Below are 16,375 nucleotides of genomic sequence, written 5' to 3' on the forward strand. Positions count from 1 at the left end.
GCAAAGTACGCTGGATTGTGGAACAATGAACAACTACACCATCAGTAGCCAGATGTTCCTGTAGCTCTCTGGAGGTGGTCTGTAGCTTGTCCGTGAACATTCTAACCATCCTTCGCCTGTGCCTTTTACTTTATTTTTTTTTGGCCTACCACATCTTTCCTTCACAAGGACTGTTCTTGTGGCCTTCCATTTCTGCACTATAATTCTGACTGTGGATACAGACATTCCAAACCTTCCAGATAATTTCTTGTACCCTTCTCCTTATTCATGATAATGAATTATCTTGGAGAGGACAGGCACAGCCAGCAATGACCTCTGTTTAACAGCCTTTTTCATGATTCTTTCCACCTGTCTTTGTAATTGAAGGTCTCACGAGCTAATCAAAGCAATTTTGTGCTGCAACCTGTCAGCTATAAATCCCTACAGGTCTTGAAATGAATGCGATTAAAAAGGTGCCCAAACTTTTGTACATACCATTTTTTACATTTTATTTTATCATAATAAAACTCTAAGAATTTTGGTCTGGGAAACACTTAAATGTCCACATCTCTGTAGGAAATCAAATCTTGTTGCTGTGATCTTCTCTTATAAAGTTAGAGCAAATTATCATGAAATCTCAGAGGGGTGCCCAAACTTTTGCACACCACTGTATCTGTGTGTGAGTGTTTTCCTCTGAAGACGTCTCTACAGAAACTCACTGACAACACAGAGACAATACAATCACTATAAAACACACTCACACACACATGATTCAGATCCTTTCAGTTAAACTACATCAGATTTAAACTACGTCACTGTTCACAACCTCACACCTCAACCTTTACTTTGTTAGCATGCTAACATGAGCTAATCATCTGCTGAGGCTGATGATGTCATCAGTGGTGCAGGTGTTGTATTGGCGCACGAACATGGTGACCTGATGACGTCAGAATCATTAGACTCTAACATGTTTTGCTTTCTCCAGTTCAAGTTCTGAGAAATCTGAAGTGGTTTGATTGGACACTTCCTCCAGCAGTGCAGTCTGGGAGTTGTAGTTGCTGTCCACTGTTTTGTCTCTTCAGCCTTCCTGCTCGGCCTCAGTAGTTTGTGACTTTGTGTTTCTGTGTTGTGTTTGAAGATGAGCAGCTCCGTCTGAGATAATCTTTGGATTATGATTTGATCTGCAGCCTCAGAGGACTAAAGAATCGGACCCTGTCCCCGTCTCGCTGCACTTTTGGCCCTCTGATGCCGCTTTCGACCCAAATCTCTCCGTTTTATAACGTTCATTTGTTAAAGAGCAGCAGGTTCAGCTGCGACACTGACCTGCTGTCTGTATTAAACTGGGTCATTGTGCAGAATTAATGCTTCATCCATTATGGACGAGTGTGTTTCATAACACAAGGCATTCAGGTTAAAGTGGGCCGTGACAACATGTCCTTCAGAGGGTCGTTCTCTGTGACGGACCTCAGTACCTCCTGAACATAAAGAACCTTTAGGTGATGAACAGCACCAGGCTGTCTGGGTCGATGTCTGCTGGCTCCTTCAGTTTTTTACATTCATTTGTTAATATAATTTAATAAAAACTTATTGTTCATCAATATTTGAATGTCCATTTTCACTTGTATATTTACAGCTCGACCAGACGGCTGCCTGCTCAATATCCAGAGCAGAAGGTTCAATATGTTAATATATTAATATTATCATATCATTATTATATCATTATATAATAATAAGTTAAGATGGAAAATGGTTTAATGGAAAGAGTAAAAATGTACATTTTAAAATTAAAATAAATATTGTTTTAACTTTTGAAAGATATATTTTAGTAAAAAAGAAATTAAGAAATAAAGAAAAAAATAAATAAATACGTAACTTTTAATATATGAAAATAATTTATAAATAAAGAAAAGTTATATTTTTTACTAGTGAGACCTGTGTAAAGAATAACTAAATGAATAGAATAAAAATGGTAATCAATAATAATAATAATAATACATATGTTAATGTTTGATAAACATACAAAAATAATAATAAAATAGGCAGAAAGAATAAAAATCCAAGAATATTCTGTATAATGATATTCTGTATTCAGAGACTAAGACTGACCATGTAAATCAATACATTATAGACTCATCAATACATTATAGACTCATCGATACATCATAGACTCATCGATACATTATAGACTCATCAATACATCATAGACTCATCGATACATTATAGACTCATCGATACATTATAGACTCATCGATACATTGTAAACATCCTTGTTCAGGGTTATCGATGTTATAACGTTTATAACATCGATAACCTTTTATAGTATAAACCAACAGAGCGACAGCAGCCTGTTCTGTGGGAGTCACTTCACTTCCGTCCAGCAGGGGGCAGCATCGTGTCTGACCCAGCTTCTTCTTCTTCTTCTCCTTCTTCTTCTCCTCTTCCTGTCGCAGCAGCTGTGTCTTCTTCTTCGGTTCCTCCTAATTCATTTAAAAACACGTTTAGCTTTGAGATGTCGGCAGATCTGCGGACGCAGCTGGAGAAACATCTGGAGGCGCTGAACATCCAGACGACCTGTGTGGACCACCCGCCGGTAAACAGCTCCGACTGTCTCTGGACCGGAACACAGTCCGAACCAGAACACAGTCCGAACTTCTTCGTCGCAAACATGGTTTTATTCTGACAGTTTTAAAGTAAAGAAACATTTATGACAGGAAACCAACGCTCGAAGCAAACGAATGATAATAACAGTGGTCAAAAACTATTTACCCTCCGGGCGGAAACACCTGGCCGCACAAAGGTTCCTACTGATAACATTCGCTTCTGATAACGACACCTGATCACATCATTCACAGTCACGCTGTGGCAGAAAACACACACCTGTAGGACGCGCTTCATTCAGCAACCTGAGTGACTCTTCTGTTCAGATGAAGCTTTGGTGCTGCTGTGTTTCTCTACACTGTCAGTGGACACGTGGACGCAGTCAGTAGTTGTCATTTTAATTAAAGGGAAGATCTGCTGGCTGAAACCTGGACGCCGGATCTTCCGTCAGATCAGTAGAAGCTGATGCGCTGTGAGGACGCGTTCCTCCCGTCACGGCTCTGCGCGTCAGGGCGGGGAGTCTGAGAAACGAGACGTTTTTGAACGGGATCTGGGATTTCAGTCTCCAGACTTATAGCGTCACGTGAAGTAAACTAACGATCTGCTTCTGAAGTGCAACATCCACAAACTCCCGCAGCTTTCTGACAGTTTGTAACAAGTTTAACACTTTGTATTTGTTTCGACAGTCTGGTTTAATAACCGGTGTGGACCTTTCTGCTGCACGGACCACCTGTGACCTGCAGGGGGCGACACAGCACCACCTGTGTGCACCACCTGCAGGGGGCGACACAGCACCACCTGTGTGCACCACCTGCAGGGGGCGACACAGCACCACCTGTCGCTGTCTGCTGCAGCTCAGACTGTCTCTGCTTCACTCTCTCATTTCTAACAACTTTACAAGTTTCTTTGTTCGACCTTCGCAACAAAACAACATTTATCAAAACAAAGATAACTCGAAACAAAGAGACTTTGTATTTCTGCCCGTCCTCACACAGTTAAATGTCATTTGTATATCTTGGCATTATCAGAACAATTTATAAAACAATTGATTCCAACTATAGAATCTTTAAATTGAAGATATTGTGCCTAAAAACCTTAATGTTGATTAACGTTCATATTATATTTACTGTTAAACATCAACATGTTGGGATTTTGGATACTTTTAATAATTTTAAAAAGCTATGATTGAACGAATGATCTTGTGAAGCCAGTTTCTATTGAAAAAAATAACAGTTGGTATAAACGTTAAAAAAGCAGCACAGCGATCTCCAACGTGCTCCAGCTTCATACGCAGGTTTGAGGTTTCAGAAGTGAACTGGTGTCGATGTCCATTGAATTAAATTAATTTGACTAAATGTAATCTGGTGAGGACGTGTTGCTTCATCATGTGTTCATGTATTTTACTGTGTTGGATTGATAATCATCTTTAAAACGCTATGTTGTTCTAATAAAAATGATGTAAATAAGAAAATCAAAGATTGAAACAGCTGGCTGAAGTCTGAGGGCGTGTGAACAATGATTGATCATGGTTGTGATCAGATTAATTGTGATGTCATTTCCTGTCCAGATTTGAGGCCCCCTGATTTAAAGATGTCACTCTGTTTCCTCTCAGATCGGTTATTTTGTGAAAGATTAATTAACTAATTCATTAATTAATTAACTGATTGAACTGAAGTTGAAGCTCAACACAAACGCAGACAGTGATCAGTGTGTCGTGATGTCATCATCCCTCGCAGGTGTTCACGGTGGAGGAGATGATGCCCCACCTGCAGGACGTGGGCGGAGCCGTCACTAAGAACCTCTTCCTGAAGGACAAGAAGAAGAAAGGCCTGTGGCTGGTGTCGGCCCGCCACGACCGCCAGGTCAGCTCACACCAGCCGCCACCAGCACGTGTCTCTGCTGCGTCCTCGCCACAGGCCTACGACTAGAACATGATAGATCGTAAACCCAAAGATGGAGCCGGATCTGTCCAAATAACAAATTGTTCTTCTCAAAGTAACTGTCAGAAAGTAGCAAATGGATAAAAAAATATTCATCAACAGTCAAAGAGAAACAGAAAGAAACAATAAATAACAGACCACATAAATCAGAAACAGAACACAAGATCAACAACACACAGAAAGTGAAACTGTTCTGAGATCAGCTATCTTCTATCTTTAAATGCCAACGCTGAATCACAGCGGCGGCTGAACTGATCCCTGATGGTTCTGTGAGCAGATCAATATGTCTCCTTCATGTCGTGTGGAGCACTGATCAGATCAATATGTCCGTCTGACTCACCTGTACGTCGACCCTTCAGAGGCCACTGCACTGAACCACAGACTGGAAGAAACTGAGAAAAAAAAACTGAGAAATGTTGTTTAGTTTGCGTTTACTTCCTGGTTACGCTGCCCACTGAGCATGTGCAGTAGTGTTTCTCCTACTGGCTCCGCCCATAATCTTTACATGATGATGTCACAGAGTTTATAATCAGAGTGTCAGTGGAGCTTGTTGTCATAAAAGTAGCGACGCCGCTGTCTGAAAGTAGCTTCATGTGAGGTTCAGGTCCCATAATCCTCTCTGTTCCTCTTCAGGTGAACCTCAACGACCTCGCCAAGAAGCTCGGTGTTGGCAGCGGCAACCTGCGCTTTGCAGACGAGGCGGCCATGTTGGAGAAGCTGAAGGTGACACAGACCCCAGATCAATGCTGAGGTGTCCTCAGATACCGGTCCAGTCAGACACCGGTCCAGTCAGACATCGGTCCAGTCAGACACCGGTCCAGTCAGATACCAGTCCAGTCAGACACCGGTCCAGTCAGTCAGACACCGGTCCAGTCAGACACTGGTCCAGTCAGACACCGGTCCAGTCAGATACCGGTCCAGTCAGATACCGGTCCAGTCAGACACCGGTCCAGTCAGATACCGGTCCAGTCAGACACCGGTCCAGTCAGACATCGGTCCAGTCAGACACCGGTCCAGTCAGACACCGGTCCAGTCAGTCAGACACCGGTCCAGTCAGACACTGGTCCAGTCAGACACCGGTCCAGTCAGATACCGGTCCAGTCAGATACCGGTCCAGTCAGACACCGGTCCAGTCAGATACCGGTCCAGTCAGACACCGGTCCAGTCAGATACCGGTCCAGTCAGATACCGGTCCAGTCAGACACCGGTCCAGTCAGATACCGGCCCAGTCAGACACCGGTCCAGTCAGACACCGGTCCAGTCAGATACCGGTCCAGTCAGTCAGACACCGGTCCAGTCAGACACCGGTCCAGTCAGTCAGACACCGGTCCAGTCAGATACCGGTCCAGTCAGTCAGACACCGGTCCAGTCAGACACCGGTCCAGTCAGTCAGACACCGGTCCAGTCAGATACCGGTCCAGTCATACACCGGTCCAGTCAGTCAGACACCGGTCCAGTCAGATACCGGTCCAGTCAGATACCGGTCCAGTCAGACACCGGTCCAGTCAGATACCGGTCCAGTCAGACACCGGTCCAGTCAGACATCGGTCCAGTCAGATACCGGTCCAGTCAAACACCGGTCCAGTCAGATACCGGTCCAGTCAGATACCGGTCCAGTCAGTCAGACACCGGTCCAGTCAGTCAGACACCGGACCAGTCAGTCACCGGTCCAGTCAGACACCGGTCCAGTCAGATACCAGTCCAGTCAGACACCGGTCCAGTCAGACACCGGTCCAGTCAGATACCGGTCCAGTCAGACATCGGTCCAGTCAGATACCGGTCCAGTCAGTCAGACACCGGTCCAGTCAGACATCGGTCCAGTCAGATACCGGTCCAGTCAGACACCGGTCCAGTCAGATACCAGTCCAGTCAGACACCGGTCCAGTCAGACACCGGTCCAGTCAGATACCGGTCCAGTCAGATACCGGTCCAGTCAGACACCGGTCCAGTCAGATACCGGTCCAGTCAGTCAGACACCGGTCCAGTCAGACATCGGTCCAGTCAGATACCGGTCCAGTCAGACACCGGTCCAGTCAGATACCGGTCCAGTCAGTCAGACACCGGTCCAGTCAGACACCGGTCCAGTCAGACATCGGTCCAGTCAGATACCGGTCCAGTCAGACACCGGTCCAGTCAGTCAGACACCGGTCCAGTCAGACACCGGTCCAGTCAGATACCGGTCCAGTCAGACACCGGTCCAGTCAGACATCGGTCCAGTCAGTCAGACACCGGTCCAGTCAGATACCGGTCCAGTCAGTCAGACACCGGTCTAGTCAGACACCGGTCCAGTCAGACACCGGTCCAGTCAGTCAGACACCGGTCCAGTCAGTCAGACACCGGTCCAGTCAGATATCGGTCCAGTCAGTCAGACACCGGTCTAGTCAGACACCGGTCCAGTCAGACACCGGTCCAGTCAGTCAGACATCGGTCCAGTCAGTCAGACACCGGTCCAGTCAGATATCGGTCCAGTCAGTCAGACACCGGTCCAGTCAGACACCGGTCCAGTCAGACACCGGTCCAGTCAGTCAGACACCGGTCCAGTCAGACACCGGTCCAGTCAGATACCGGTCCAGCCAGTCAGACACCGGTCCAGTCAGATACCGGTCCAGTCAGACACCGGTCCAGTCAGACATCGGTCCAGTCAGATACCGGTCCAGTCAGACACCGGTCCAGTCAGATACCGGTCCAGTCAGTCAGACACCGGTCCAGTCAGATACCGGTCCAGTCAGTCAGACACCGGTCTAGTCAGACACCGGTCCAGTCAGTCAGACACCGGTCCAGTCAGACACCGGTCCAGTCAGATACCGGTCCAGCCAGTCAGACACCGGTCCAGTCAGATACCGGTCCAGTCAGATACCGGTCCAGTCAGACACCGGTCCAGTCAGATACCGGTCCAGTCAGATACCGGTCCAGTCAGTCAGACACCGGTCCAGTCAGACACCGGTCCAGTCAGACACCGGTCCAGTCAGTCAGACACCGGTCCAGTCAGACACCGGTCCAGTCAGATACCGGTCCAGTCAGACACCGGTCCAGTCAGACACCGGTCCAGCCAGTCAGACACCGGTCCAGTCAGATACCGGTCCAGTCATACATCGGTCCAGTCAGACACCGGTCCAGTCAGATACCGGTCCAGTCAGACACCGGTCCAGTCAGACACCGGTCCAGTCAGATACCGGTCCAGTCAGACACCGGTCCAGTCAGATACCGGTCCAGTCATACATCGGTCCAGTCAGACACCGGTCCAGTCAGATACCGGTCCAGTCAGATACCGGTCCAGTCAGACACCGGTCCAGTCAGACACCGGTCCAGTCATACATCGGACCAGTCAGATACCGGTCCAGTCAGACATCGGACCAGTCAGACACCGGTCCAGTCAGACACCGGTCCAGTCATACATCGGTCCAGTCAGATACCGGTCCAGTCAGACACCGGTCCAGTCATACATCGGACCAGTCAGATACCGGTCCAGTCAGACACCGGTCCAGTCATACATCGGTCCAGTCAGATACCGGTCCAGTCAGACACCGGTCCAGTCATACATCGGTCCAGTCAGACAGCGGTCCAGTCAGACACCGGTCCAGTCAGACATCGGTCCAGCCAGTCAGACATCGGTCCAGTCAGACATCGGTCCAGTCAGATACCGGTCCAGTCAGATACCGGTCCAGTCAGATACCGGTCCAGTCAGATACACCTGTTGTTGTTTGTGGATTTTACTGTTTTTTTTATTTTTATTTTATGAATATTTTTAATGAGAAATCTGCTTTTTTTTTTTTTTTTTTTAATGAATCAATTAATTAATTAATTAATTAATCTTCTGAGGTACCGGGTCCCGCGTCCACACAGTTCTGGTTTCTCCTGTCTGACGTCTTGTCCCCTCTCAGGTGGGTCAGGGCTGTGCGACGGCTCTCGCTCTGCTCTTCGATGAGGACCGGAGTGTGAAGTTCGTTCTGGACCGGGACCTGGTGGAGGGAGGCCACCAGATGGTCTATTTCCACCCCATGACCAACGCCGCCACCATGGGGCTCCGACCAGACGACCTGCTGCGCTTCCTCAAGGAGACGGGACACGAACCCATCCTGGAGAGCTTCGAGTAGGACGAAAACCTGGACCAGAGCGGCCTGCGGAGATCACACCAGGACATGAACTGGACTGGAAGAGGACCTGCAGAGGCTGCGACCACAAACAAGATGAACTCTAAAAACTGAACACAGAAAGTCTCTGATAAGAACACGAAGACCCGAAACACTCTGACTGACATTTAATGATAGAAAGTTCTGATTTTAAACCGAACGGGACCATTTTCACTTCCTCCTCGTGTCATGGCCCGACAGCTCTACTCTGACTGGTGGTAAATGTAAATTCTGGTTCTGTCAGATTTATTGTGTAAAATAAAAAAATACTGTCTGGAAATCTGAGTTCAGACAGTCAGAGGGCTGTGATGACGTGTTCAGCCTCATTACACAGTAAACATAAAGAAACAGTGATGATGTCATCACAGCTGTAATCTGATTACATCTGTGTGTACTGAGCGGATCTGAGAGGTGAAGACGTGACGTCATCAGAAGCAGCTCTGCTCAGTTTGTGTGTTACTAACATTAAAGCAGCTCCACTGACACACCGCTCAACCAAACTCCATTCTAAAAACAGCTGTTTTAAGGTCAGCCCATATTTTTCACAGTAAAAACTGTAGTTCAACTTTACAAAGATGCTTTTTAGATTCACTTCCATTTACGGACAAAATCGGCTCACCTGTCGTTCACTCGGTGACATCATTAACTCACCTGTGATGAGGTGACACAGACCGACGCCATCTTCATCCTCTCAGGACAACCCACATTTTTTGGGGAATAAATAAAATCATAAGCTTTAGGATTGTTTATTGTTTGAAGTGAAAACAGTTTTTTTTGCCATCATACTGTATCCAACTTTATTTACAAAGTTCAAATTTACAAAGCGTAAAGCAGCAATTCATTACAGTTTAAACGTGTTAGAGTGAAGAGACGCATCAAAGAAATCTTCAAACGTAAAATACGGTAAAAAAATTATCATTAAACAAAGAACATACAAAAATACATAAAAAATAGATCAAGGCAGTCTACCGGTGATGTCATCTGCTAATGACATGTAGAAATCTCTGGACTCATTTCAGGGACTTGATAGGATGGATGGTTTTTATACATGTAGCCATCAGGTCCAGTTATGACCCATTAATAAACTTATTATAAACCAAACTGAACCAGCCCATGAATGTTTCCAAAATCACGATAATAATAACATTTCAGAACAACTGGGTGTGAACAAGCAGAACATTCACTGCTGTCAGAACCAGAACCTGATCTGACTGGGACACACAGCACCACAGCTGCTTCACACATGTCAGCTGGACTCAGCACTGTGACTCATCCACAGAGGGGCGTGGCCGTTACCCTGGCGACAGGAAAGGGACACATGGCTACTCTCATGTACCCTAGCAGCTGGTTAGCTTAGCGTAGCTTAGCAAAAAGAGTGGAGCAGACAGTTTCTTTGTGTCAGTTCAGGCTCTGCGTCCTCTGAAGGACTCGGCCTTTGTGGTCTTTGAAGGCGAGTCCTTCAGAGAGACCTTGTTAACCTCGTCAGCCGTTGTTAAATGTGACGGTCTAGCCTTTGGAGCATTTCCTGGTTGCGTCACCAGATGTTTTACTCTTACGTCACCATTTCTGCCGCCCAGGCCCGCGAAAGTGACGATCTACCCCACGCGATGTCGCCATTTTCTCTCTTCCTTTTTTCTTTTTTGGGTGTGCAAAGAATCTTGGGATATGTGAGGCCATGAAGGATCGTAGCGGTGCATCCTCCAGAAACAGGGAGAAGAAGGAGCATCTGGAGGAGCCTTCAGAATGGGACAGCCTTCATGTGGTGATGTAACCGGCTCTGAAGGATGCACACCTGAACTAATACATTATGTTCTGTGCTTCCTGGAGTCAACGTGATGTTTTTACACTCGTGTTCTTGTAGATCATCACTGTCATCATAAACATGTGTGTTTCTGAACCCTCAGGAGCTGTTTCCTGTCTATATGCTAAGCTACGCTAACAGGATACTGTTAAAGTGGCATTGAACTGAACATCTAAACCCAAAGTACTTCACTTTGAACATGAGCGTATTTAGCCCTAAATCTGTTATTCTGCACTCCTGGATCCATTTGTAGTTTCTGGTTTCCTTTGTTGTAGTTTTTAGTCTCTGTCTCGTTCTCCATTTTGTTTTCATGGTGGTTTCGGTGTCTAGGGAGCATGTTTAAGGAGACGTCCGCTCTCATTCCAGAGAAGAAGAATTCATATAAGACAGATCCTTTTGATGATGATCAATGTGATCTGTCTCTCTGTCGTCCACCTGCTGGAAACAAACTCACCTGTTGTTGTTGCCCTGCAGCAGTGCAACACTGTCCCTTTAAGACATCCAGGAAGAGCATGGGAGCAAGGGGGTGGTGGGAGGCGGGGCTTCCTGGTTCAGGGGTGGTGCTTTTTGAGGAAACAGGTGTTTGTGCTGACAGGGATGATGTCATTCTGTGGCTGAGTCACCTGGGAGACGGCTGCTGAGCGTAGTGTGGACAGAGGGAGAGGAGGAAGAGGAGGAGGAGGAGGAGGAGGCAACAAGCTGCAATCATCACTCCTGTTTTTCTCCCTGAGGAGGCAGTGGTGTGACGCAGGAGGCCCAGCAGAGGAGCAGAAGGAGGAGGAAGAAGAGGAGTAGGAAGAGGAGGAGGAGGAGGAGATCATTTGAATGCTGTCAAGGTGAGAGAGAGACAGAGGGAATGAATGAGAGCGATAGAGAGAAAGAGAGATAACGTTCAGTCAGAGTAACTCACCTATTGTTTGTCTGTGGCTCCAGAACCAAACTCCATTCAAAAAAATGCTAATTTTAGCTCAACTGTTAACTGTACAACTTAATGTAAGACCTCAACTCTTTAAAGGAACAGTCTGGTGTTTTTACATGCTTCAGCCCGATAATATCTGCCATCTGTCTTTACACTGCGTGGTCATAAGTATGTGGACGTGCCAGTCCACACATTCTCCACTTCTGCTCTGAGCTTTTTAGGTCAAATGAAGGAAAATCTTTATGTTATACTATCCTCTAGTATTTTAAACATCAGGGTGCTTTAGGGTTCATATATATCTATAATTCAGATAGCTTCAACACTTGGTATCTGTGGGAGATTGTGATGGACACTTTTGCGGACATTTTGTGTTTGATTGGCAGATCAGTCATGAATGTGATGGTTGTAAGTTCTGTGACAGCAGTGTGTTCCTCTCTTGTTCCGCTGTGACACCGTGGAACTACTTGACTGGTCTGAACGAGACGAGTATCAGTGAACTCAACATTCAGTCAAAGAATGAGATGAAAACTAAGACTGATTAAAAATATTCCCATGTTAAGTCACAGTTATGAAATAATATATTCAAATTATGCGATAAAAAGTCACATTTTGAAGTCAAAAGCATTCAAATAAAAGATATGGACATTAAGAGATGAATTACATAATTACACTGCTCAGAACCAGTTTCAGGGTCATTGAGATATTTTAATGTTTCACTTTATTATTTATTAAGTAATTATTTTGGTCCCCAAAAATATTGAGACATGTTTCATTTGACTTTAATTTGAATAGTTTATGAGATCACAAATCAGAATAAAAAGATAAAAAGTCAAAATTGAATGATATATTTGTGGCAGACATGAATGTGTTTCCAGCTGTTTTGTCCTGCAGCTGCTCCGAGCTTCACCGTGTTCACCAGCTGCTCTCCAGCAGCTTCAGTCTTCCTGCTGGAGGTCAGAGGCTTGTTGTAAAGGAATGGCTGACGGAGGTCTGTGCAGAGTGAGATGTTCACATGGATAAAGTGAGATTCATGTGAGCGTGCAGCTGTGTACAGGAGCACGTTCAGAGTAACTGTTGGTCTGAGGACATGTGAGGACGAGGTTCAGACGCTTCACCTCAACTATTCACTTCGAGGTCACTTTGGCTTCAGGTCCACGTCGCTCCCTGCTTTTAGACTGAGACGCTCACTCTTGTTAGTTTGTGTGATTGTGTGTTAGAAGATGTTCACACTGGATCATTTATATCAGTTGTGAATCAGTCTGTCTAAATGTCCAGACATTTCCTCCATCTTTTCTCTTGTTCCTCCAGCTGTCTGATAGCAGGAGGAAACTGATAGCTTAGCTCAAGTCTGTCTGATTTAAGTGTCGCATGGTGTTAGCGAAACAAGCTAGTCAGCAGTCGTCCTGCCTTCACCTGGTTTAGTTCACAAAACATCCTGAGGCTGAAAGTAGCTCCAATAAATAATGAGCCTGTCAGACCCAAAGTCCACGATATGAACTGTGAGGGTCCAGGTGAGCTGGACGGAACCAGCACTGGCTTTCCTGTTAGCCAACATTTGTTGGCTGTTGCAGGCCACAGGGCGGGCATGTCAGTTCCTATCCGCTTTATTTTGAAAGGGTCTTAAGACAAACCAGTTTAGTTTGATTTCAGTTTCTTCAGCTGAAGTTATACAATATTTTTTAATGTCAAATCTTTATCTGAAAAATGTAAACTACAGTTGTCAAACAAATGTAGCAGAGTACAAATCTTTAATAACACGTCTTTATTGATTTATTTGTTATTAAGCTGTAGTTTGAGTATCGAAAGTACCAACAGCACGACTGCAGAGTGCCACATGTGAGGGGAAATGATATCAATGATCAGAGGAGCTTTAAAGATAATATGACCAGGTGTCAGTGTGGGCGAGAGAACAGGTGACAGACTGTGTATTAAATGACTCACAACTGTGTGTGTGTGTGTGTGTATGTGTGTGTGTGTGTGTGTGTGTTGTACCATCATATGACTGGGAGAGTAAACACTGCAGGTGTAACATGCAGGAACAGTGGAGGTGATGTCATGAAGGAAGTGGACATAGTGAAATGAAAGCAAACACACAAACACACACACAGGTAACACTACCATGTGTGTGGTGTCGCATGATGTTTTGTGTTCAGCTTGTTCAACCAGACGTCTTTTTTAAATCTTTAACTTCTATTTGTTTCTAACTCGACACACTGTCTTTACCTGGATGAGATCGTGTGTGTGTGTGTGTGTGTGTGTGTGTGTGTGTGTGTGTGTGTGTGTGACAGAACAGATTATGGATTACACACTGTCTTATTTCAATGTGCTTCACTGTAATTTAAATAACATTATCACTGATGTCAGCAGCTGTCTGTGAACACAAGTCTGTTTGACTCATCCAACTGAACCAGTAACACAACATCACCAGACTCCATTAACAAATGTAGTGATTTTAAGAGTTGTTGAGTTAAAACAAACTTTCTAACGTAGTGAAACTGTGTGTGTGACAGATTGTAAGTCATTGTGTCCTTGTTGTAAATTCAGCATTAAATCTTTCAGCTGAAGTTGTTTGTCTCCTTGTAAAAAGTGTCAGTTTGTGGCAGCATGTCTGTACCAGCCTGTCTGCTTCTGTGTCTAAAGTGCTAAAGTCTTACCTGCCAACATTGATCAGCTGTTTGAACACACTGTTTACACTGATTTCACCATTTACACTCCATTTATGAAAGAAGAAACATGTTATTGATCTAAACATGTCACATGTTACAAAGACACTAAACAGGAACAATATAGGCTACTTCTTTGTCCCCGTGGAGAAAGTCCCCAGACTCCCTTAACAAATGTGTCAGTTTAGTGAGTTGTTGAGTTGGAGACACTTTATAAACTCTGTGAAACTCTGTCTCTGACTCATTCTGCATTATTTGGACCTTCTTGTTCATTCAGCAAATGTTCTACATGAACTTCTTTCTGTCTTTATGTAGAAACATGGAGTCTGTTTGTCTCAGTGACGGACGGTTTGTTTCATATAGTTATTAGGGATATTGGGATATGGGTGCATATATGCATCTGCATGGATATGCAATAAAAGTCAAACAACTATGGACTCACAAAACTCTGTCCCAGTAGCTCAGTATGTGGAGCGTGCAGCCCACGTGCAGAGGCCTCGTCCTCACTGCAGCGGCTCAGGGTTCGAGTCCCACCTGTGGCCATTTCCTTTGTGTCAACCCTCCTCTCATCCCAACACCTGTCGTCTCTCACAGCTGTCCTGTCAATAAAGCCATGAAAAGCCCACAAAATATGAATTCAGATATGTCACAGAATAAACAGAATAATAATAATAATAATAATAAGAAGAAGAATATTCCTGACGAGTTTAAGTAGAGAACCTTTCTGCTGACTCATCGTTAGCTGAACATCTGAAACTGTGAAACACTTCAACTTCTGTCAAAGTGAAATATCACAGAACTGTAGAGCCTCAGACTGAGTCGACTTCCCGAAGAGTCCAAAGTCCTGAAGGTGATACATCATCTTCACCTTCATCTTCATCTTCCTCCTCACCTTCATCTTTATCTTCACTTTCACTTTCACCTTTATCTTCACCTTCATCTTCATCTTCATCTTCACCTTCATCTTCATCTTCGCCTTCATCTTCACCTTCATCTTCACCTTCATCTTCATCCTCACCTTCATCTTTATCTTCACTTTCACCTTCATCTTCACCTTCATCCTCACCTTCATCTTCATCTTCACCTTCATCTTCACCTTCACCTTCATCTTCACCTTCATCTTCACATTCATCTTCATCCTCACCTTCATCTTTATCTTCACTTTCACCTTCATCCTCACCTTCACCTTCATCTTCACCTTCATCTTCACCTTCATCTTCATCCTCACCTTCATCTTTATCTTCACTTTCACCTTCATCCTCACCTTCACCTTCATCTTCACCTTCACCTTCATCTTCATCTTTATCTTCACCTTCATCTTTATCTTCACTTTCACCTTCATCTTCACCTTTATCTTCACCTTCATCTTCCTCCTCACCTTCATCTTTATCTTCACCTTCACCTTCATCTTCACCTTCACCTTCATCACTTCACCTTCACCTTCTTCACTTCACCTTCATCTTCACCTTCATCTTCACCTTCATCTTTATCTTCACCTTCACCTTCATCTTTATCTTCACCTTCACCTTCATCAGTAGTGTTTATTTTCTGCAACAGTCTCAGTCTGCTGGAGTTCACTGGTTCAAACAGGAAACCCCCCGACACACACACACACACACACACACACACTAATGAGCATGAAGTCTTTGTATTCAAATCACAGCAGCTTGTTGTGTGCGAGCTGAATGAGACGAGGTTTCGCTCACTGAGCTCTTTGTTCGTCCTCTCAAACACAAACTCTCAGAAACCTTCAAACAGCCGAGTGAGGCGACGGGCCGAACTGTCGCTCTCAGTGAGAGAGCAACATTAGGAACCAACATCTCAAATACCGTGAAGGTCAAGATGAGTTTTTAGTTCATGTTCATGAAGAACAAATGTTCAGATGTCATGAAACCGTCTTTCATCTGCACGCCGTCACATTACAGTGTCTGAACCAACAGTTGGACCTCTCAGCTCCACCTGACTCCACCGGACTCCACCTGACTCCACCTGACTCCACCAGACTCCACCGGACTCCACCAGACCTCCGCCTGACTCCACCTGACTCCACCAGACTCCACCAGACCTCCACCTGACTCCACCTGACTCCACCTGACTCCGCCTGACTCCACCTGACTCCACCAGACCTCCACCAGACTCCACCTGACTCCACCAGACTCCACCAGACCTCCACCAGACTCCACCAGACCTCCACCAGACCTCCACCTGACTCCACCTGACTCCACCAGACTCCACCAGACCTCCACCTGACTCCACCTGACTCCACCAGACCTCCACCTGACTCCACCAGACTCCACCTGACTCCACCAGACCTCCACCTGACTCCACCTGACTCCACCAGACCT

The 16,375-nt window shown here is 45.4% G+C and overlaps 1 protein-coding gene and 1 long non-coding RNA gene across 3 annotated transcripts; both read left to right on the forward strand.

Annotated features, from left to right (window-relative positions):
• Positions 1 to 2,392: 2,392 nt before the first annotated feature.
• On the forward strand, positions 2,393 to 8,956 carry prorsd1 (prolyl-tRNA synthetase domain containing 1). Of its 2 annotated transcripts, none has more exons than XM_030440863.1 (4): positions 2,393 to 2,569; positions 4,314 to 4,439; positions 5,151 to 5,240; positions 8,399 to 8,956. In XM_030440863.1, the coding sequence occupies exons 1-4, from the start codon at positions 2,489 to 2,491 to the stop codon at positions 8,609 to 8,611; spliced, it is 510 nt and encodes a 169-aa protein (XP_030296723.1). In that variant the 5' UTR covers positions 2,393 to 2,488; the 3' UTR covers positions 8,612 to 8,956. The 2 variants fall into 2 exon arrangements, with proteins under 2 accessions (XP_030296723.1, XP_030296724.1); XM_030440864.1 differs by lacking the exon at positions 2,393 to 2,569 and adding an exon at positions 3,090 to 3,224.
• LOC115596075 (uncharacterized) lies at positions 3,028 to 4,048 on the forward strand. The gene is made up of 2 exons (XR_003986841.1): positions 3,028 to 3,165; positions 3,264 to 4,048. It is a non-coding gene; the product is annotated as an uncharacterized LOC115596075 (long non-coding RNA).
• Positions 8,957 to 16,375: the final 7,419 nt, after the last annotated feature.

This window comes from Sparus aurata, chromosome 15 (genome assembly GCF_900880675.1).
Source record: "Sparus aurata chromosome 15, fSpaAur1.1, whole genome shotgun sequence".
NCBI lineage: Eukaryota > Metazoa > Chordata > Actinopteri > Spariformes > Sparidae > Sparus > Sparus aurata.

Bases quoted from the DNA above. Each gene is read 5' to 3' on its own strand.
- prorsd1 (XM_030440863.1), top strand. From the start codon at position 2,489: ATGTCGGCAGATCTGCGGACGCAGCTGGAGAAACATCTGGAGGCGCTG. The intron at 2,570-4,313 runs GTAAACAGCTCC...CATCCCTCGCAG, and splicing joins CCTGTGTGGACCACCCGCCG to GTGTTCACGGTGGAGGAGAT. The intron at 5,241-8,398 runs GTGACACAGACC...GTCCCCTCTCAG, and splicing joins CCATGTTGGAGAAGCTGAAG to GTGGGTCAGGGCTGTGCGAC.